We start from the raw sequence: 23,666 nt of genomic DNA, 5'->3' as shown, positions 1-23,666 counted from the left end.
TTGCTTTATATTTACATTTAAAATTATGAAATTGAAAACTATCAAGAAAAAACTTTAGTTTCAAGGTCTCAAAAATTAAACTGTTTTAGAATTGCATATTCAAAACTGTAACTTTAAATTAAGGTTACTGACATTTTAAAGACGAAAAATATATTATTAATGTCATATGATGTAGTATCAAGTGAAAATTTAAACGACTGGATAGATTTTTTACTGGAAGGTGCGATTTCTGTCAAATGACAAATCACTGTCGTTTTTACCCGTCAAAATTGCGGAATCTTAAATATTGCTAGAAATATTTTAAACATTCAAAGTTTAATTATCCTGAACAGTGAAAATGATATACTTTAAAAAATTATAAAATGCGCGAAATATGAAATACAGGGAATCTCCCGGTGTCATATTTCCTCCCCGGGTGGGTGGCCACGCTGAATTAATCATTTTACAAAAATTCACGTGAGAATGTATGAGGGCGGGGGCCACAAAAATATCATTGATGGCCACATAAGGGGGTTGAAAATTAACTGAAAACCGAGCGCGTGATGCATGAACGCTCCCTATGTTTAATATTGATAACTCTTTTATTGATTAGTTGTTTTATAATAATGATTAAACGTAAATCCAAGTTCTAATCCAAACATTATATTTCCATGATCATTATATATTATATACATTCATGATATACTTTCATGATTTTCTAAAACATGTAATTTCGTTAAAACTGCTTAACGAGATAATTGCACACCGAACATTTGATTCAGTAGTTTAATTTGTACAAGCTATTTCAAATGATCAAAGAATAGACGCATTAAAACCTCCAATCTGTGAATATTTTTAAATATCTCCTAAATTCATTTCATATACTTTTGGAATAGGTGATTTTCCATACATTGCTACACTTACACGAATAATATAACTTATTTATATAATCTGCATTAGGAAAATAGATACCATATCTTTAATAGAACATGATTATATGGAAGGACACAAAGTAAAGTGAAAATAAAAAACTATATTGATTAAAAACTAGATCCAAATATATAATTTTCTTTTCCACTTATTTGATCAGTCAGATCTATATTACATTTATAAAAAAAACTAACTCTTGAAGTTAATGTCATCATTATCATGCATGGAGTTACTAAAATACTTGCATAAAACTTGCATGATTAAAAACGTACAAAATGTAAAGTTGTTCTTGGACAACTCCAGTTGCAATTCGCAATCAAAATTAAGAATGTTGTTTTGATAACATCGGGCAGATTGCCATTCGATTAATAAAATTCTACAAAAACTGAGTTAGATATGAAAAAAGAAAAATCATTCAGTTCATTATTAATTATGATCATCATTAAAATATTGGTTATATTTATTGTGATGTTCTTGATTTACTTTTAAAATGAAATAACATTGATAGTAATTAAATAAATGCCTTTAACACGATTGAAATTGTTCCTTCTCTTGAAATGATTGTAAAAAAAATTATTGGTCCATAGCGTCATTGCACTTGAGTAATAGGAATACGGCTTAAAAGATTACAAATCTTGTACACATCAGAACACAATCTCGTTAACCTTATGTATGACATTTGAGATTACCTTTTAACGCTTAAAACTAGTACATTTCTGTATCTTTTAAATTAACATGCAATCACTGTCACTCTAATTACATCATGGATTGTTCCAATTTGACGACAAAAATCTCGAAATAAATCTAAATTCATGCTACGTTTCCTCTTTCCAGCTTAAAACCTTTGTAAATTGTAAATATTTCTGTAGTCTAGAATGTAATATTTTTACAAAATATCGATAATGTAACATTAAGATAGAGGATATTAAAATTTGAACAATACTGAGGATTGTATAGAACAATAATTCACTTTTTTTTAACAAACTTAAAAAAGTGGATGTGAATTAAGCACTATTGATTAATTCGTGATGTAATAATTGGTGATCTTATTAATTAGTGATATGAAATCTACACACTTATTTCAATTTGCGTTCTACTGGATAAATTCTAGCATTTTGGGAAGAAATGAGAGAGGTACCGTGGTTTACTAATGAGGGAAGTTTCATATTTTCTACGCTCTATATCTAATTCATGCAAGCATCAAATTCTACATCACTCTATTGCTTTTGTATTGACATATTTTTCTTCGAAAGTACTGAACTTGTTTATTTTAACTGTAAGAAAAAGGCACAGTAAAAAAACAGCCACACAAACGGTATATAACAAAAAATAAGAAAAAGTACCTTTACATTTAAATCTGTGTCCTCTTTCTCAGAAAATGCGTTTACTAGGCCTTATTCTTGAAAGTTTGAGTATCTTTAGGCTAAAATATTGTTAATCACTACTTTCACAATCTAATTTTGCAGTAATAAATATAATTGATTTCCTTGTTCATTGAAGTAGAAGAGGATTTCTTCTTCTAATAAAGCGATCGATCAACTACGCCATTGTACATTTTAATGAGGATGCACGTATAGTGTATACGCAGAATAGTGTAAATTAATCATTATTTCGCAAAGCAACTAAGAATGCTAAGATTATACTTAGATCTGGAAGTTATCAGGAAATCTGAATTGACAGATTTGCTTCAATATCGATCAAAAAGTCGTTATCGTACCCGTCGCTCTGTTCTTTGTAAGTTTACGAAAATAATTTTTAAGACAGCAACATTATTACAGTTTAACAGATTTTTCAACGATTCTATTAATTTAACGGTATCTATTTATTCTAGAATTGGCTAACAGCGTTCAACTATTTTTATATGTTTCTTCGTCACGTTCGCTGCGATTTTCCAATAAATTTCAATCTCTTTATGCTCTTTTAAACAAGGGCAAGTCGCTTTCGGGCTTTAGAAATTTTACTACAAAGGATCTGAGTTGTTCGTCATTTGGCGTGCATATCACGTCAGTCGTTTTTTAGATCTTCGGGTGGTTCTGCCTTTGCAGATGTGTTTACTTCTCATCTGGACAACGAAGAACTTGCAACTGACCTTCCACTCACCGCCGATTGAAGGCTCATCATTGATCCTCTGAAGTATCAAAATGTTTTACTTTTAAATATAATCTTTTTGTTTTTAGTTGTTGATACTTTTAGTTTGTCTAAATACCTATAATGTGCCGATGGCAACGTTTCATAGAAGTACATTAACTGCGCTTTGTGGGAACTGATCGATGGTAGGAATTCTCCTTCTTCCGGATTCTGCCACTGCAAAATGTAGGTTCCTGGTTCTTGCATTATATGCGTTCCCTGTAAAATAGTATTTTCGTGTTTTCAAACCTTTTTGTCTATTTACAAAAATTGGCAATTACAATTTCTCAGTGTTTGTAAAATACCTGAATGCTCTCTCCATCGTGACAAACGATACTAGGCTCGACTTTTATGCAATCAAGATCTTCCTTCCATTCTTTGGTTCCAGTTTCATGTTCAAAGTTCAATGGCACAGCCATAGTACCTAGTAATATTTGGAGTTTCGTTAGACAAACAATATCTGAATTCATAAAAAAAATAATAATGTTTAACAAATAATTACCGAGTATATTTAAAAATAAATTATTAACATTTTAAATACAACAATTGTCTTCAATTTTCGAAGTGCTTCTACCAATCAGAGAATAAAAGCGAAGAGCGAAGGTTGTGATACTAATCACTCACGCCTCAATATCAAATCACAAACCGACGTAGTAAGTTGAATAAAAAGCAGACATGTAACTAATTTTTTCATAAAACTTTCTAACACTAGTTTGTCTACTTTAAGCAAATTCCTGTTATCTTTCTCATAACCACTTTCCATTTTCCGCTATTTCTTAATATATCATGTATCCATAAAAACTTTTTCAGTTAAATTAATCTCTATTGGTTTAAGACTCGATTGAACATTATTTATTTTTCAATTATTAGCACAGTCTGAGAAAATCATAGAAATCCAATAAAGATTTCAATAATATTTCTCTCATCATACCGTATACAACCAAAAAAGATAAACAACCAAACATTTTTGAAAAAATAAATATTTGTGAGAAAAACTAAATGTTTTTCTAAAAAGAAACCTTAGACCGAACCCATTTCGAATCAGACAGGTTCGACACTTGAAGTCGCAGAATCTATCGGGAACAAAATATGTTCTTATTTAGAGGAAATTGGGCGATACGTATTTTTGCGATTTGTGAAAAAAAAACTTTCACGAAGTTACGCGTATTTGAATTTTTTGCTTCGTTTTTTAAACAATCCTCAATTTTTCTGTCAAGTTATATAACTTTTGATCTAATCGAGAGATTTATGATTTCTGTCCACGATCCGGTAGATTTTATCGCCTTCTTCAGAAATCCACGAGAAAATTTAGAAAATCTTCAAGATCAACAAAATAGCGGTTGTTTTTCTGAAAATGCTAATAGTCGATTTTCTCAAAAACCCACACTTATATTTTTTATGAATTTTTTGTTGAATTTGTACTATCGTACGGAAAATATCTTGTAAGTTTTATGCGGGCTGAATAATTTTTGTTGCAGGAGAATTTTTTGTCATAAAATAGAATTTTCATAGTTTACTTGCTTGCAACAACAGATGCGAAAAAATGCTAAGAAAATAGTTTGCACAGTTAAAAAAGTTCCACAAAAAATTTCTTTACTAATTTATGATATCTTGTATTGCTTCCGAGAAAAATAAGAAAATTTCAAATTTCTTTCGGGAAAGTGCAGTTAGCAGAGCAGCCAAGTCTTTTAATTGTAGAAATCTGTTATTAACTATATTATAAATTGCTTTTTTGTGCACGGTTTCAAAATCAGGAGAAACTTGCCGTTCGGAATCTACATTTTTTCTTCGAGTTTTACTTATTATTGTGAATATAGAAAAAAAATGAACAAAGAAGCATATGGGCAAATTCTGTGAAAAGTGGCAAACCCCACCTTTTCTATTTTATAAAAATATTGCTGACAAATTTTTGTTTATATGAAAAAGATATTCTATCCATTTTATGCGGGTTAAGCCGTTTTTGTGGTAAAGATCATTTTTTTTTATAAATATTGATTTTTTTCGGAAACGGTACAAGATATCATAAATGAGTAATGACCTTTTTTGTAGACCTTTTTAACTGTGAAATCGACTTTTAGTATTTTCAGAAAATTCACCGCCATTTTGTTAATTTTGAACATTTTCGCGAGGATTTCGAAAGAAGGCGATAACTCTTGAACTTGAACCTCAAAGAAAAAATTCAGGGTTTTTTGAAAAAACGAAGCAAGGAATTAAAATACGCATATCTTGTGAAACTGCCTCATTTGAAATGGATTCGGCCCTCAGCGTGTTTCTTTTAAGATCCCTTCAACTGAAAGAAAAATTACGATATAAAATAATGTCCACGCATCTTAAAGAAATAAAATTAATTTAAAATAATAACTTTTGAACTTGGCTTAACTGAAGCCTTCAAGTGGTTATAGTGATTCACTATACCTCATAACTAGAAATTTATTCGGAATTCAAAAATTATATCTATTAAGGGCATGTGATACTTAGAAAATTGTAGATTTTGCCAGTTTTAGGTTCCCCCGGCTTTTTTCTAGAATAATAAATATTTTGTCTTAAAAATTTGGGAAATGATAATGAACATGCTAATGGACGTCCCCACACACTTTTTTTAGGTTAATTCAAAAAAGTTTTAATTTAGCAAAATGTGATTAATTTGCATAGCGCTTAGGAAATAGTATCGATTATTTCAGTGTTAGATTCCCCCTGCTTATTTCCTAGGATAAGAAATATTTTGCCTCCAAAATCTGGGAAATGATAGCGAACATGCTAACGGACGTCCCCGCACACTTTTTTTGTGTTTTTTTATAGAAAATTTTTTGATATTGCTAACAACGTGCGCACTGTAAAAAATGAAAACGACGTTCACAGGCATTTGTAATTTTACGAATAAAATTTTCGGTAATATTACCAGTTTGAGTGTGGTCACTTTTCCACATTGAGGTTAGGGATTCTACACATGATTGTAAAATTATCGACGTGAAGTTGGCACAGCAACTATGAAAAAAATTAGTTTTATCATATGGAATCGTTTGGTGGTCGTTTGTTGGCGTTTGGTAGCCCACTTTTGACGTTTGGTGGTCAAAATGGAAAAAGTTATCGAATTTTCAAATTTGGGGTGCTAACTTCACGCTAGCACCTCACTTTTTAATATTTTCGAAAATTTCTTGCGGGAATCGTTTGGTTGTCGATTGGTGGTGTTTGGTAGTCCACTTTTGACGTTTTGGTGGTCAAAATTGAAATGTAAATGGAACTTTGAATAAAAATAACCAGCACCCCAAAATTGTACTATTTTGAATTTTCTTTCCACCAATCGCTCCAAAATCGTTTGGTGGTATTTGGTAGTCCATTTTTATCGTTCAACAATTAAAAATAACGAAATTATTGTAATTTTTATAAATTTCTAAAAAAATAACAAGTGTCAGCGCGCAGATGTTTCCGCGCATGTGGTCGCCCAGCGTACTCGTGTACTTGTCATTGACGCGAAAGTTTTAAAACTAAAGAATGCTAGAAATACGACAGAAGTAAGAAAAAAAAGCAGAAGACGCGATTAAACGACCAGAGCTGACTGTCGAGAGAATAGACCCAAATTTGAAAAAGCCACAGTCAGTGGACGGATTGAACTCTACTTCTCAGATCAGAGTGCAGGAGATTAACAATAATTTCTCCTTCCTGAATTCGAAATAAGGTCCAGAGGCAGGATTCGACTATTCAAACGCAGATTTTCTTTTCGTAGAAAATCAACACCAACTTTTGCCTGTAAATTCTAATGAAAATTCTTGGAATTAGGATAGCAATTTATTTTATGCGGAACTTCCGCCTGTTTTTTGTTAGCACTTGGTGACTGAAAACTTTTATCTAAGAACATTGAGATTTAATTACATTTTTTTTGTTTCTCTTTATTTTTTGAAATTGAAAAATCGACTTTTTTTTTGTTCTAAATGTGTAGTAGAAGTTAAGCCCGAACTCCACTTAAACCAAAGATTAGCTTGAGCAAAATTTAAACGCGGTTAATTTACTTTTTAAGTTGCAGTATTCTTTAAATGTAAGAAATTACGTAAAAAAACGTAACTTTATATAATAAGGAATTAATTTTGATACTTTATCAACGCTTTACGGAGTTTTAGATTTTAAGGGTGTTCGATCGATGTTCTAACGTCAACATTTAATCTCTTCGTTTTACTTCATAAATTCTTAATAATATTTGAAAAATGAGTATCGCTACATAGCAAAAAAATATCTAATTATAATATTTATAGTGTAAAATAAGGAAATCGAATTTTGAGGTTGCAACATAGATCCCAAACCTTTAAGGCAAGGTCGACTAAAAGGTCAAATTTCTATTGTCGCTTTTACTTTAACTTTTACTTTCCAAGATAACTTATTATAAACAGTTAAACATAAAATACTATGTTGACTAATCCCTAAGTTGACAAGAAGAATATGTGACATGGAATTAATATAACATATGTGACATTATTTTTATGGAATACTATATAAAAACAGTTTTTTTAAATTAAGAACAGCAATTTTATATTTTAAGAAAAAGAAATAAAGTTATATTTGAGTAATTTTTGTACACAATACAATTTTTTATTATGTGTAACACCATTTAGTTAACATACGTTGTCTTCCATAATTAAATGATACTCTATTTATTAGCTGCCATCTATCTCATACGAGAAGGGCGTTACTGGAGAGAATCATTATATAAAAATATACGATGATCACTTTAGAGATTCTGAAAGAAACTAAATTTTTTTACGTCATGCGAAACAAAATAAATAAAGCAAAGTAGTATCGAGTGTGAGTTTGTTTTTTCAACGTGGAAAATTAATTGTGGTAATGATAGCATTAGTTGATTGCAAATAAATAATTAAAATATAAAAATTAGCACGAATTTAGAAAAAAAGAATCAATTTTACACAAAATTATCTTATTTCTACTAAATAATATTTTCAGATTTAGTATTTTATACAGAGAATACAGATAGTTTTCACAAGTGTGAAGTTCGTTTTCAGTAATGTGCAGGGCAGTGTTCTTAATAAATTAATAAAATACTAGAATATTTCAGTAATGAAAAATTCGATCTTGAAATAGAGTTCAATCCGTCCACTGACTGTGGCTTTTTCAAATTTGGGTATATTCTGTCGATAGTCAGCTCTAGTCGTTTAATCGCCACTTCTGTTTTTTTTTAAATCTTCTGTCGTATTTCTGGCATTCTTTAGTTTTAAAACTTTCGCGCCAATGACATGTACACGAGTACGCCGCGGGACCACATGTGCGGAAACATATGCGCGCTGACACTTGTTATTTTTTTAGAAATTTATAAAAATTACAATAATTTCGTTATTTTTAATTGTTGAACGATAAAAGTGGACTACCAAATACCACCAAACGATTTTGGAGCGATTGGTGGGAACAAAATTCAAAATAGTAAAACTTTGGGGTGCTGGTTATTTTTATTCAAAGTTCCATTTACATTTCAATTTTGACCACCAAAACGTCAAAAGTGGACTACCAAACACCACCAATCGACCACCAAACGATTCCCGCAAGAAATTTTCAAAAATATTAAAAAGTGAGGTGCTAGCGTGAAGTTAGCACCCCAAATTTGAAAATTCGATAACTTTTTCAATTTTGACCACCAAACGTCAAAAGTGGGCTACCAAACACCAACAAACGACCACCAAACGATTCCATATGATAACACTAGGTTTTTTCATTGTTTCTGTGCCAACTTCACGTCGATTGTAAAATTACAACGCTACATATCGTAACATAACCTAAATTCTGTGATAAACCTACGTTGGACGTTGGTAATAATCGAGCCCACATTCAACGTTGGGATTTTCCCAAAATAGTAAAATCGCAACAGCTTTTGAAAATCCAATACGATATGTAATATGTCAGAATGTACATGTAAAATTATCAGAAAGAAATGGAAATTATCCAATGCGCATGCAGAGAATTTCAACACTATGTAAAATCATAAGTCTCAAGAATGTGGAAAATGGAAGACAATTACAAGTTAATTAAAATTTTGTTCTGAATTAAATATTTAAAATAAATATATTCTTTACTTTTTAAATATTTTTTCAATATAGACTGAAGTAAAAATATATTTTTTTAATTGAAAATAAAACAGTTTCAACTAAAAAATGTTCTACGCTATGTTGAACGACAATTATGTTACTTGTTAAATTAGTTTTAAAAAATTTTTAATTTCACATGCATAAGAATTAAAATGACCTACATTGTTAACAATTGTTTTTGATTAACATTTTATTTTAAATTTCACTTTAAATCTCCCGCCGAGAGAACAATAGGGGCCAGAGATGGTATAAGCAAGCCTCAGAATTCTGCATCATAAATATTCAGCAATTGTGATTAAAGATATGTTTTTCCAAACGAGCACTTGTTAGTTTCGTTCAAAACAGAAGGAGCGTATGTTAAGGTAAGTGTGGCGATTTTAACATATTGAAAAAAACAGCATAATCGTACTTGTCCAAGTTTTCCATTGTTGTCTCTGTTTTGAGGTTATATTACCGCATTCGTCTTTTCTTTACAACATTGCAATAAACTCGGACAATTATAATCATGTTTATTTCTTTTTTAATATTTTAAAAACGTTAAACTTGCCTTCATATCGAACTTCTTATATTTACTTTGAACGAAAGTAACAAAATCTAGCGAAGAAAAAAATTCGAAATAAAAAAATAATTTTTTGAATCTGTCCTGTGATATTGTCAAATGTAAGGAAAAAATTTCGCAACCTGGAAATTTGATACACTTAATCTGGGAAAATTACCATAACCTATAAATTCACAATCATTTGTAAATTTACAGCGATGGTAATTTCACATAACCTAAAGGTAAAATCACAAGGCGGACTGAAATATTCCCGACTTTCGTGAATACCCAACCTTACGTGTTGGTAATAATCGAGCCCACATTCAACGTGGTAAAATTACAGTAAAAATTTTTTACAGTGCGTGTATATTTCGAGGTTATGTGTGTTACAATTCACCCGAGCGTTACTTCCAAACTACACAATATTTTTGGACGAAAACTTTGGACTTACAAATAAACATAGTAACTAATCTATCGGAACTAACCTGGTTTTCAGGCAATCAGAAAAGTTTATTTTATAAATAATTTCTAAATTATCGGAAAGGCAGAGATGAAAAACGACGTAACCTCGAAATAATGCATACTGTAAAAAATGAAAACGACATTCACAAACATTTGTAATTTTACGAATAAAATTTTCGGTAACATTACCAGTTTGAACGTGGTCACTTTTCCATATTGAGATTAGGGATTCTACACATGCTTGTAAAATAACAACGCTACATATCGTAACATAACCTAAATTCTGTGATAAACCTACTTTGAACGTTGGTAATAATCGAGCCCACATTCAACGTTGGGATTTTCCCAAAATAGTAAAATCGCAACAGTTTTTGAAAATCCAATACGATATGTAATATGTCAGAATGTACACGTAAAATAGTCAAAAGGAAATGGAAATTATCCAATGCGCATGCAGAGAATTCATGTAAAATCACAAGTCCCAAGAATGTGGAAAATGGAAAAAAATTACAAGTTATTTAACATTTTTTTCTGATTTAAATATTTAAAATAAATATATTGTTTACTTTTTAAATATTTTTTCAATACAGATTGAAGTAAAAAAATATTTTTTTAATTGAAAATAAAATAGTTTCAACTAAAAAATGTTCCACGCAATGTTGAACGACAATTATGTTACTTGTTAAATTAGTTGTAAATTTTTTTTAAATTCACACGTTTAAGAATTAATGATGACTAAAGATACGTTTTTCCAAACGAGCACTTGTTAGTTTCGTTCAAAACAGAAGAAGGGCATGTTAAGCTGTGTGTAGCAATTTTAACATATTGAAAAAAAACAGCATAATCGTACTTGTCCAAGTTATTCCATTGTTGTCTCTGTTTTGAGGTTATATTACCGCATTCGTCTTTTCTTTACAACATTGCAATAAACTTGTAACAAAATCTAGCGAGGAAAAAAATTCAAAATAAAAGAATTTTTTGAATCTGCCCTGTAATATTGTCAAATGTAAGGAAAAAATTCCGCAACCTGGAAATTTTATACGCTTAATCTGGGAAAATTACCATAACCTATAATTTCACAATCATTTGTAAATTTACAACATCGAGTGGCGATTTCACATAAACTAAATTTAAAATCACAAGGGTGTTAACAGCCTAAAACATAATAATTCGGAATCTACGGGTTAATAATTTGAAGAGAAATTTAAAAAGGGAGAGCGGATTAGCCACAACCAACTACTGTAAATAACTCTGCCCGCCCGGTACGTGACGAATACAAAAGGAACATTATATTACCGTCGCACTACTCTTAAAAGAACCACCAAAAGGATATTGAAAAGGACCCAAATCTCTCAAACTATCTCCGAGACTATTTTGTTTCAAATCGACTTTGTTTATAGACTCAAATGGACTAGGCTATTTCGCTAAAGAAAACTCAGAGATTTCTTTCGGTAGGGGTGCGACGGTAGCACATAAAATTTTTATTTAGCACAATACATTTTTTTGTTATTATCCCTCAAAAAAGAGTCCGTGCCGTCCGTTATGATATTTTATAGCATCTCCGAATTCAGCTTTTAAAAATTGTCATTTTTGTGGAAAAAAGTCGGGGAAACTGTAAGTATCACATGCCCTTAAAGGTATGGAAGTCATTTCTTGCCGACACTCTTGTTACTTTCCATATTTGTTTTACCAACATTTACTTATGTCCTAATTAAATAACATTTTTCTTAATTCTATTTTCCCGAAAGATTAATTCGGAGAAAAGGGAAATATTTTTGTTTAGTGATATAACAAAGAGAATGATGTGACTAAGTTTCGATGCTAAAAAGGTTTTAAGAACTCATGAGAACTAAAACAAATCAAATGAATTATTCTTTTTCTAAAACATAAAATTTAGATTAAAAATTACATTTTATTCAAAACTCCCGATCCTAAAACTGTTTTGAGAACGCGTAAATATTACCCGATTTTCATGCAACTCGCATTATGCTCTGTGTGATTTTAAACAATTCCATGGATGGGAGTAAACAAAATTGGAAGTAGAAAAAGAAATTATGCAATAATATTTATTGAACGATACCTGCTTTGCCGATGTTGGCGTCGATTGCTTTGTGCAATACGGTAAAAAGCACGTTATGCCTCATAACATCAAAGTCCCAAGTGAGCACAGCTCCTGGGTCGTTGGAGCGTATGACAACATTATGCACTTGACCACGACCAAGACTAATTGAGTGATATAAACTGTGCTCATGCTCACTGGCAGGAACTTCCAAATCGACTCTGTATAGATTTTTCGGTACGACTCCTCCTTCCATAACGTATGTCTAAATTTAAAATATGAAGTGTCAAAAACATAAATTACTATATAATAAATCATTTAAAAACATCAGAAATCAAGTCACTTAAGATCTTCGGCTTTTATAATAGGGCCGATTCCATTTCAAATCATACAATGAGGTCTGCATGAGGTCAAAATATTTTTGCATGAAAGTAATTTATTCTACACTTAAAATGAAGTAACACGTGCTTCAAAGTTCGGCTGAATTTTTTTCAGGAATATTTAGCTGTTGAAGATAACCTTGCAATTTCATAAAAACTGCCCAAATATTTTTCAAAATGATGCCATTCTTTACCAAGTATACCTATTTGGTTGATATTTCTTTAATGTGATGAGCAATTCTTAGCTTTAACAAACGATCTGCGAAAAAAATTCAAAATTGAGAAAATGGCGGAGGTTTTATCTGAAACTTTCGAAAACGGATTTTCTCGAAAAGGCCACCTTTTAAATTAAAAGTTTTTTTTTGTGGTTTGTCGAAAACATTGGACTACACTACCGAAGAAAATAGTAAATATGAAGTAAAAAAGTTATTTAGAAATTAATTTTCTTTAAAAAAGCCTCTTTCACTTTTTTATTATATGCCACCATATCAACTTATATACTTGTAAAAAAAAAACGAAACACTAATACAAATTAAAAAATTAATTGTGCAAGAGGCGGCAATGAATCCGGATCGAGATTGAGCAAATAAGTATTTAAATTGATGTGGCTCCATATATTAAAAAAGTTAGACGCTGTATTAAAGAAAATTAATTTCTAAATAACTTTGTTTCCTTCATATTGACTGCTTTCTTCGGTAATTATTCAAGAAATTAACAATTTAAGTTTTTTCAGTTGGAATAAATTATTTACCAAAAGCTAAATATGGCGAATCTGTAATCCATGTTATCAACAATCCACAACAAAAATTTTAAAGGTGGCCTTTTTGAGAAAATCCATTTTCAAAATTATTCGAAAAACCGCCGCAATTTTCTCAATTTTTCTCGGATCATTCGACACAACTAAGAATTTCTCATGACACAAAAGAAAAACCAACCAAATACGTATACTTTGTAAACATCTCCATCATTTTGAAAAATATTTTGGCAGTTTTTATGAAATTTTAAAGCTATCTTCAACAACTCACAATTTCTAAAAAAAAAACTTTTTTTTTTAGCTAAATGGTGAAACACGTGTTTTTTTATTTGAGTGTAGAATAACATACTTTTATATCAAAACATTCTGATAACCTCCTGCAAACCTCATTGTATGATTTGAAATGGAATTAGCCATAAGCTATTTTCACACTAATTTTTTTAATAGGTCGTGGTTAGGCATCCCGAAGTTCGTTGCGTGAAGCATAAATGTTTTCGGTGCACCTAGACACTGTTTTCAATAAGACATTCTCAACTTTCTAAATAATATTTTGTTAAATATTAATCTATTAATGCTTTTTCAAAATATTAAACTGACTTTTAGAATATTATTAGGAACTAAACAATATATAGTACTTTTGTTTGTTAATACAATAAATTTTTATATAATTTTGTCTGCTGAAAAATAATTTGTTTTACAATTAAGCTTTTGACAGTACAGTAGCACCCAAAGCTGTTCAAGAAATTAATTGACAATCTATCATTTGAATACTATGACATAGAAAAAAGAGTATTGCCTTTTTTTGTTCACATCTATGAAGGACAATTAAGAAAACACATCGAGACTATTACGAAACATTGATTCTAATCAAAAATCGTAAATGTTCTAAACTTGTAAACTCTGTTTTGATTTTAACAGAATTTTGTGCAGTACTACTTAGTGAGAGACTTCACATGATTTATAGAATTTGTTAAAAAACACATAATTTGCATGAGATTAAAGGCAAGGTGGACTGCACAACGTAGGCAAACACCAATTTTGTTAATCTTACATCGTCGGTTTCCTCGAAAATGTAAAAGCGTCGAGGTACCATACCGTAAACTTCGCAAAAACATCCCTGCTAGCCAAGAAATTGGTTATTTATACAGAATTAATTCTTGAAAAAGTAGACAAATAAATTAAAAAGTATAAAAAATCGAACGTTTTAAAAAGTCAATTTTTTTATACGAAAATAATCTTCAGGTAATGTATGTATTAGAAATGTAAATAATATTTTCAATAAAAAATAGAAAAAGAAAGTTTCTCTGACCTCTGACGATCCACCAAGAAAATCAGGAATGAACTGTTCATCGATGTAATCACTGAGACCTCCAGCTCCCGGTTCTTGATAATCAGTACCGCAGTAGAATATAAATTTATTCCGTGTATTTTCGTCTAAAATTAGAGTTTACAGTAAAAGTAAAAAATCATAATTTAAATTCCTCTTTAACGTCCAATATTCCAGCCTAACTACGAAATTTTTAGAATCAAACAAATTTCTTTAAAAGCTCCATTCAAAAAAAAAAATAATAATAAGTAAGGAAAGAAAAAGAAGGCTACCTCCAAATCCCCTTCCTTCTTTTTTTTATAAATTATGTCTGTTTTAAATCCCTATCAGAGAACACATACAAAAATATACCAACATTTCATTGTTTTCTGAAAATCTTTTTGAAGGCAATGAAAACCAAGTTGTCAACAGCCTGGTTTCCTTGTTGGCTTTAACATGTTGAAGATTTTTGTTTTTTAATTTCTAAGAAATTCCTAGTAAAATAGGTTGGATATAAAACTTTCGAGTTCGATAAATAAGAAGTAAAAAACTGATCGATGATTTTTCTTACGTATGAATGTGCTGATCAGCGTCCACAGAATAGGGAAGCATCTAGGTGCCCGCATGATCAAAACTCTTCCCATGGTCTCTGGATAATTTGCTTCCACGATCTCGATTATTCGAAGAAGAGCCTGAAAAAAATTTTCATCCAAATCTGCTCGCCAAAATAAAACCTAATAATACTAGCTTGAGAAATGCATTAATGTGCCTACCTTAATTCCAGGCCTCCACAAATGCCGCATATTTAAACCTTCCAAATCAATGAGAATAGTCCACTGAGAAACTGGATGGCCCCAGACATTAGTCGCCTCGTCCATCAATTGCAGGCCTTCTTCGCAAATGTGTAAAGCCTGATAAATTACATTAAATCAATCAGATAAAATGAACATACTTTGATTTATTAATTCACTCAGTATGCTTTAACTCACAAGTAAAAGCAATTCATCCTCTCCAATCGACTTAAGCAATCCTTTAACATCCATTTGCCCGAGTCGTAAAATATAAAGTGGACGGCCCTCTGTAAAAAAAAAGAATTCTTATTAGAATTATTATTCTTAAAAAGAAAATGGTTGACACAACAATCACCTTTATCAAAATGATGCCAGCCACCAGGAAAATAATCCTTGACGACTTGCGGCATTTCGTAGTCTTCTAAAAGTTTATCTATCTGGTACTTCTTTCTCCAGTGAAGAGATTGAGTTAACATTTCCTTCGCTTTCTCCATTGAAAATTCACTAGCGCGCAAGAAGCGAAGTAAAGTCGCATCTCCTGGCACCGAACTTCCTCTCAATTCTTCTATGCTGTGTCTTACTTGAACGAGACAACTTTCTTGCATCATATCCAATTTTCCGAGATACCTTTCTATGTAATCCGAAGAAAGTTGCATATCTAAAACAAAATTTTATGCGCAAAAATTTGTAAGACTACAATCAGGGTTTCTAATTAAATCCTGAAAACAAATTCTCTGATAATTCCAGGTTTTTTCCAGGTATATCAAGATTTTTCCAAATATAATTTTTCATAGCGCGGTTTCATTCAAACATTTCGCATTTTTCAGAATAATCTACTCGAAATATTTATACAATACAGTTTTGCGACTTTATTATAAATAATGTATTGTCAGTTTCTAGGCATTCGATTAATACGTTCAATTTATAAAACTTTGACAAATTTTATTACAAGATATTTTTAAATACATTAACATCCTTAATTAATTAAATAACTGAATAATACTAAAAGCATAAATCATATAATTTCTTAAATTTGTTTTTGTCAGTCTACGAATTTTAATAATAATTCAAACAAATTTTTATTTTGGAATCTTATATTTAAAATTCAGTGCACATTTGGGCAAAATTAATGTGGATATTACATTTAATTCAATTTATACTACTTCAAATTCGTAACTTTGCTAGTAAATTTATAGCATTTTCAATGAGAAATATTAACTGTTAAGCAAAAAGTTTAGCTTTCAACTAAAACGATTAATGTTTTACCAAAAAAGACAATTTTATCAGTATAATACATAAATTCTCGAACAAACAGTTGAATTTTCAACTAAAATTTTTTAATCAAATAGTTGAATTTTTAGCTGAACAAGATCAACTTTCAACCAAAAATAAAACAGCGAAATTTTTATACAAGAACAATCATTTTCAACTAAAAAATACAATTTTTCAACCAAAGTGACGAATTTTTAACTGAAATGATGAATCATTCACTGGAATAGACAATTTTTAAACCAAAAAGATGAATTTTAAACAAAAGTGTTTAACTTTCAACAAAGCAGATACATTTTTGACTAAAATGATGAATCTTTATATGGAATTGTTCAATTTTAAGCCAAAAAGATGACTTTTGTATATCAAATGATGAATTACTAATAGCAATACTTAAATCTTAAACAAAAAAGATGAATTTTCAACCAAAAATATTGTTTTTTAACAAAAATACGATTTTCAATCAAATAGCTCATTTTTCATTCATAGTGATAGTTCTTCTTTCAATCAAGCAATTAAATTTTAATTCCTAGATATCAATTCTGAACAAGAAAATGTAGTAGTTATATTTCAACCAATACAGATTTTAATTTTTTTTAAAAAAAGGACGACTGTTTAACATGATTTGAATTTTGAACTGAGAAAGATTTTTCAATCAAGAAAGAAAAAATTACAAACAAAGTGTTGAATTTTAAAGCAAAAAGATGAATTTTTAGTCAAGAAGATTAATTTTCTACAAAAAATACGGATTTTACAACGAAATACATGAATTTTCAACTAAAAGCGACCAATGTTTTACCAAAATTATAAAAGTTCAATTTGCAGTTAAAAAAATTAATTTAAAATAAAAAAAAAACGATTTTCAAATAAACAGGTAAATACAGTAATATGAACATACTTTTCCAAATGAAGAATCATAGCTATTAAACTTTATAATACAATTCAAATAAAAAAAAGTAATCGCCCTCTCGAAAGAATTCCCTGACTTTAAACAGAATTACCGGATATGTCCAGGTATATAAAAATTCCCCGATAATTCTAGGCCTTCCAGGTTTTCCAGGAAAGGTAGACACTCTGTAAAATAGATTAGGGTCTTCAATAAAGATTTACATACCTCGAGTACTGGGTAATTTTGTATCAAATGAACCTGCTTCTTTCGGTGAGGTTGGTTCTTTGATTTCTTCCAAAGATCTAAAACAATATGAGTTGAAAGCATGATGAAAAAATTGATTTAAATACAATACTTTATAAATAACAATTATTTGAATAACGTACATTTTTTCGTGTACTGGCGAAGGTACGTTTTCTGGTGGTACCCAAGGGGCTACGTACGTAATACCATCTTCTTTCATCTGGCTGATAAAAAACTCTATTATCTCCTTTCCCTGAAATTAATGATATTTTAGAAATCTGATTGTAACTTGTTATTCGCATTCAATAATTAAATTCATACTGTACTTTGAAAAAATGTGTATAAGGATTGATTATCTAATTCGTAATTTCAAAGTATACCTTTGAAATATTCTGTGCATATTGCTTCATTGCTAACTTTTCCATTGAATTTTCAAATCCAAAAAAGTTCTTGATATCCAGACTGGCAGTTTGCTCAAAACAAGTCCATTCTGGATTTTCCGGGTGAATCTTAATTAACATTTTTAATTTGATAAACCTTATTAGTAACTTTCAACCCATTTTTTATTCTATTTAGTAAATAAAGTTTTAACATTTGGAATATAATTGAACAACACTTACAAAATATCTACATTTTTCTAAAACAGTAACTCTCGATGCAAAACTTTCATTGTAAGCCTCAATTTCTAAAATACTGTTGCGACGATCTAGGACGTTTCTCTGAATAAAATATATAAAGTCTACGCCTATTATCTGTAAAAGAAATGATTAATATATTTTCACTATAGTTAGTGAATAGTCAATTAAAGAAAAAACGCAGTTAATGAAATATTAATTAATATATAATAGGTACAAAAGTTGTAATTTTATATTCAAAATTATGATAATGCAGATTTTCAAAATTGTCATTAATATATAATAAATAATGTGAGTACCTTCTTTAGAATATACGGTGCATCCACATTTAATTTACATCTTCGCTCTGTCGTTCTGATTGCCCCACCTTGACTTTCTTCATCTAAAGTAACTTCGCAACCGACAAAGACTGGAATTTGTGGGCAGGTTGGAAAACGCCGTTCATACGCCTTAACATTATAATCTATTTTAAGTACTCAATTTTTCTTGAAGTGTGTTAAATTTCATAAATGAAGATACGAAATATCTAGAAATTGACGAACTAAAAAACTTTATATTGATTATGTTTCAACTACTAATAGATCAGTAATGGAACGTAAATAGTTTTTTTAATATTATTTTTTGTGGTGACAATAGTGGTAAAAAAATGGTTTTTGTAATTAAGAAACGAATTGGTTACTAGTGAAATTTTTACAATAACAGTAACTATAACAATCGTTAGCTTTTTAGTCACTTTAAAAATATAGTTCACGAAAATTTCTTCTAACAATCAATTTCATTGCTTTTTCAGCAATTTTGTCTTGTTCACTATTCAGATTGTGGCGACTAGTTTTCTAAAGATTCTTCAGTACGGAAAGAATCATAATGATCATATTGATGAGCCTAATTTACATGAAAAAAGTGATATATTCAAACCGAAAAAGTGACTTATTCCTAACTACAAGAGTGAGTAAAAATGAAAAAAAAACATCGATGAAATTCATAAAAAATAAGCTGAATTTAAAAACATCAAAATAGTCCACTGCCTTCAGTTAAAATGAAGTGAAAGTATAAGAATTCAAAAGAATTTAGAGCGAGTTGATAAAATAAAGAGAATTTCAAAGAGATTTTCATAAAATTAATTAATATGAATTTATAAGAATTTGAAAGAATACAATGGAACAAAATTTAAAAAAGAAAGAGCGGAATTCATGGCAAATTCAACAGTAATGAGAATAATTCAATAAAATTCAAAGTGAAATAAAAAAATTGTAAAAATACAGTGAAACTCGGAAATAGGGCCCCCGGATACAGTTCTTTCGAGAATTAACGCCGCGCCACAAGTTGGAGTAAAATGAGCTACGGGGAGTATGCGGTTGTCACAGAGACGTGAACAAACAAAAATATTTTAATCCGAAATGGCACTCTATTTGGTTAATTCCCCACCTCCTCCAGCCGAAAAAACGGCAGAGTCTCAAAGTTTCACTATATTTTGAAAATTCATTGAATTCATTAAATTTGGAATAAACAGAAAAAACTTCAAGTAAATTCAAAATAATTCTGGGTAAATTAAAAAAATCACTTTCAAAATAATCAAGGCTAAATTAATAAGAATTGAGGGTAAAGTCCACATTAATTAAAATTATATTTTTTTAAATTCAAAATATCACATCAATTTCAGTAAAATTGTACTAAAGTTAGAAGAACTAAAGGGAATTCATGAAAACTGATGGACTATAGCAGTTAAAAAGTCTTTCATTCTTACATAAAACAGTTTCTGCAATCGTTGATATGATTTAAGTGATAAGTGCTTCAGCTGCATGATTTCCTGCTTTAAAGAGTGAATGCCAATTTATCAGCTTTTCTGCATTTTTATTACTATCAACTTCAACATTTTTTTGTCCATTATTTATTTAAAAAAATGTGTAGCTTAATGCTTTAGGTATATAATTTTGCAAAAGAAGCTGTTACTCATTAAAGATTTTTTTAAAACTTAATTCGAAAAACTGCACCAAGCATTTAAACATGTTAATTATGCAGTATAAGGTTCAGACAGAGCCAAATTGCATCCCATCCAATTTTCAATTTGTACATGCACATTAATTTTATTTATGTAAAAATTTACGCAAAATGTTAGCAAATTTTGGGTCGGATTATCTATAGTTTAAAGGATTTCATTAACTCTAGAATAAGACATTAGATGAAAAATGCTTTGTTTTATTCAATTATAAATAACTGTGGAAATAATTTACATTTTTTAATATTCTTGGGCTTATTTAAACACTTCAATTTTAATGTTGTAAAAGAAGAACAAGAATTTTCTTACTATCTGCCAGAGTGGGAATTAGAATATCAAATTATACACAAATTTGGAACAGATATTAAAAAAGGAAGCGTCTACGCGTACGGATAACATCTGGCTACTCGTGCCGAAATTTCGATACACGTAGCCACAACTATAAAAAAATACTGAAATTCGTAAAAATCTATAATATCGAATCCATAATTCACATGAATATACTTTTAAATATTGATCGATAGCTGTACTAAATATTAAAATATCTTTCTAATTGAAAGTAAACAAACATAATACTTGTTAAATATTTTCATCATCATTAACTCTAACTTTGAACTCAGAATAGAAACAATGAGGTTAAAGAAAATCGAAATATTGATTCCCGCACTGGAACAATTTCGAGCAATGTCAAACTTGTTCGTCAAGTTTCTCATGCATTTAAAAGGCACGTGATAATCACGAGAAACATTACTGGTGGCCTTGATTGTATAAGAAATAAAGCTAAGAGCCACTTGTGTTTCGCACGTTTATTGCAGTACATTAACAGCCTAATCAAAAAAATTGAATAAGTACAAGATATCAAGTCACAGAAACAGAGGAAAATTCTGCCACCCACGCAAATTGCGAATATTTTCCGAATGACTTTTGACATTTCAGAATACTGATTTTCTCCATTTTCGACAGAAGTACCTTTTATATAAACAAAAAAAAACAATGACAATGTCTTTGTTTATGGACGTTCAAATGTAGCTCTAGAGTGCGGAGAAGTATTTGGAAAGTAGGTGAATGCCAAGCGATGAATATTTAATAACAAACGTAAAGACTATATTCAATATAAACATACCATCATGACAAGAGCGAAAGGGTGTTTGTAAACCCGAACAGGTGATTGGTATTGTTGAACCATTGTGGAGAATTTTTCACGGCAGAGATACGAAAAAGTCGGTGTATGTTCACATAGACGGCCAAGTAATTCAATCAATTGAAATTATTAAATTTTGGTGCGGAATCCAATCACTGGAGCACTGACATTTCATAGCTTGATCGCTCGACGTTCCTTGACGTCACAATACGACTTATGGCCACTTGCCACTGCCCGCAGCTCGCCACTGTACTGTCGCCAGTCACTGGAAACATGATCAGTGATGGCGGTCCTGCGTGGTGGTGGGAGAGATTGGATGCAGAGGTTTATTTTGTTACCGTTGAGGTCGCTAGTAAACACAAACTTTAATGCTTTACACGTTAAAGACCGGGAATTTTCATATTAACAAATTTCTTAAGTATTTATTTTAATAACTATATATAGCAAAAATGAATGATACGCGTTTCATAATTTTGAATACCTTATTATCAAAATAAAGTATATGCTTTAATTTAAAGTACTGTAAATTATAATCAATAATCATAAATTAAAAAATATAATTATATAGCTCTATATTTATGGTTGAAAATGTGCCAAATTGTTTAGTTTTGAATATGTATAGTTTAAAATTATACAATTTTCAAGATCTTTTTGAAATAGGTCCGTCTTGAAGATTTGCAACTGAATAAGTGAATATCCGTCAATTTGCATGATGCATAATTGAAAATACAATGTAAGTTTGAATGTTTTTTTTTTTATAATTCACTTTTATAGAGTCACCATTAAAAAATCTTTCATTTTGAAGGTGTTTAAAAAAACAATTCTCAAATGTTGCAGATTTTAAACATAAAAAGTTAAACTTACTATTTCCCATAATTCAAATTAAAGACATTGAGAATGTAAATGATCACAATTACTGGTTTTTAATTCAAAGTTTGACAGTAACGTGTTACTTCTAACCAGGGATGGGTAAGTAAAATACCCTAGGTAATTTCGTAGATTTTTACGGTAATTTGCTAGGTATTTTACATGCCTAGTATCTTACTAAGCACAGTTCTATAGGCCCGCCATCTTGGCACGTAATTTACTAGGTATTCTACCTGTTTTCTACCTAAGATACTTCACTTAGGTATTTTACGTAGAAAACCTCCAGTTACGCGAACTGCACATCCCTGCTTGTAACGCGCTACCAGAAAATTTACTCTTTTTAGTAAGGGTACTGTCACACTTCTGCCTTCCTGTCCGGTGCCGGCAGGCAGCTGCCCGAGACCGTTCACACATTGGTTTTTCCTTCTGTGGAAAATCTTAAAATCTCGCGGGAATTAATAATATTGTTAAATTTTTTAATGATTTAGCCTAAGTTTTTATAGTTAAAATTAACAATTATGATAATGAGTTTCATTTTTCTAATATAAGGTATAAATAAGAGATAAAATATCCAGTCCTGAATTGAGTATTTCAAAAATTGTCAAGTTTTTACAGAAACGTCCTTTTGTCAGTCTTAGTGTTTTTTTTTATTCTTACCCGTTGTTGATTTCCTGTATGGCACAATCAAAGAAAATATATTTCTGTCAGTGAAATAAGTTTTTATACTCTTGTACAATGTAAATATTATTTTAAAGGTGAAATTTTCAATACGTATAGGAACGTTTTTTTAACAAGGTTTTTTAATTATGATTGAAAATTTAACTATTTGTTTGAAAGTTTAACTCTTTCATTGAAAACTCATATTTTTCGCTCAAAAATTTAAACTTTTTGTAGATAATTCGTCTTTTTTACTTTAAAATTAAATAACTTCTTTAAAAATTCACGTATTTTGTTTAAGATTTGTCTTTTTTTGTAGATTATCAATTTTCTTGGTCGAAAATTCATCTGATTGGTCGAAAATTTAACAACTTTGTTTGAAATTAATTTTTTCTTTAAAAAATTATTTATATTTATCTGAAAATGTAACTATTAAATGATTGATTAACAATTAATCCTTTATATTGGTTAAGTTGGAAAATCGTTTTTTTTGTATAGAACATTAATCTTCTTGGTCATAAATTCACCTTTTCCCTTGAAAATTTAACAATTTTGTTGAA

The 23,666-nt window shown here is 30.0% G+C and overlaps 1 protein-coding gene across 1 annotated transcript; it reads right to left on the bottom strand.

Annotated features, from left to right (window-relative positions):
* Nucleotides 1-623: 623 nt before the first annotated feature.
* LOC117177671 (protein real-time) lies at nucleotides 624-21,843 on the bottom strand. Its single transcript, XM_033368494.1, has 15 exons — nucleotides 21,565-21,843; nucleotides 18,745-18,894; nucleotides 18,431-18,562; nucleotides 18,191-18,319; nucleotides 17,954-18,063; nucleotides 17,793-17,869; nucleotides 15,765-16,067; nucleotides 15,608-15,696; nucleotides 15,392-15,529; nucleotides 15,190-15,310; nucleotides 14,622-14,746; nucleotides 12,200-12,443; nucleotides 3,342-3,460; nucleotides 3,116-3,255; nucleotides 624-3,037 (listed from the first exon to the last, which is right to left on the bottom strand). Exons 1-15 carry the CDS (start codon nucleotides 21,625-21,627, stop codon nucleotides 2,968-2,970), a joined length of 2,010 nt encoding a protein of 669 aa, XP_033224385.1. The 5' UTR covers nucleotides 21,628-21,843; the 3' UTR covers nucleotides 624-2,967.
* Nucleotides 21,844-23,666: the final 1,823 nt, after the last annotated feature.

The sequence above is a fragment of the Belonocnema kinseyi genome, chromosome 8 (assembly GCF_010883055.1).
Source record: "Belonocnema kinseyi isolate 2016_QV_RU_SX_M_011 chromosome 8, B_treatae_v1, whole genome shotgun sequence".
Lineage (NCBI taxonomy): Eukaryota > Metazoa > Arthropoda > Insecta > Hymenoptera > Cynipidae > Belonocnema > Belonocnema kinseyi.
The sequence above is the reverse complement of the archived record's forward strand: the minus strand, read 5'-3'. Positions and strand labels throughout refer to the sequence as shown.

Bases quoted from the DNA above. Each gene is read 5' to 3' on its own strand.
- LOC117177671 (XM_033368494.1), bottom strand. From the start codon at position 21,627: ATGGTTCAACAATACCAATCACCTGTTCGGGTTTACAAACACCCTTTC. The intron at 14,747-15,189 runs GTAAGAAAAATC...CTCTAATTTTAG, and splicing joins GCTGATCAGCACATTCATAC to ACGAAAATACACGGAATAAA. The intron at 3,038-3,115 runs GTATTTAGACAA...TTGATACTTCAG, and splicing joins TTGCCATCGGCACATTATAG to AGGATCAATGATGAGCCTTC.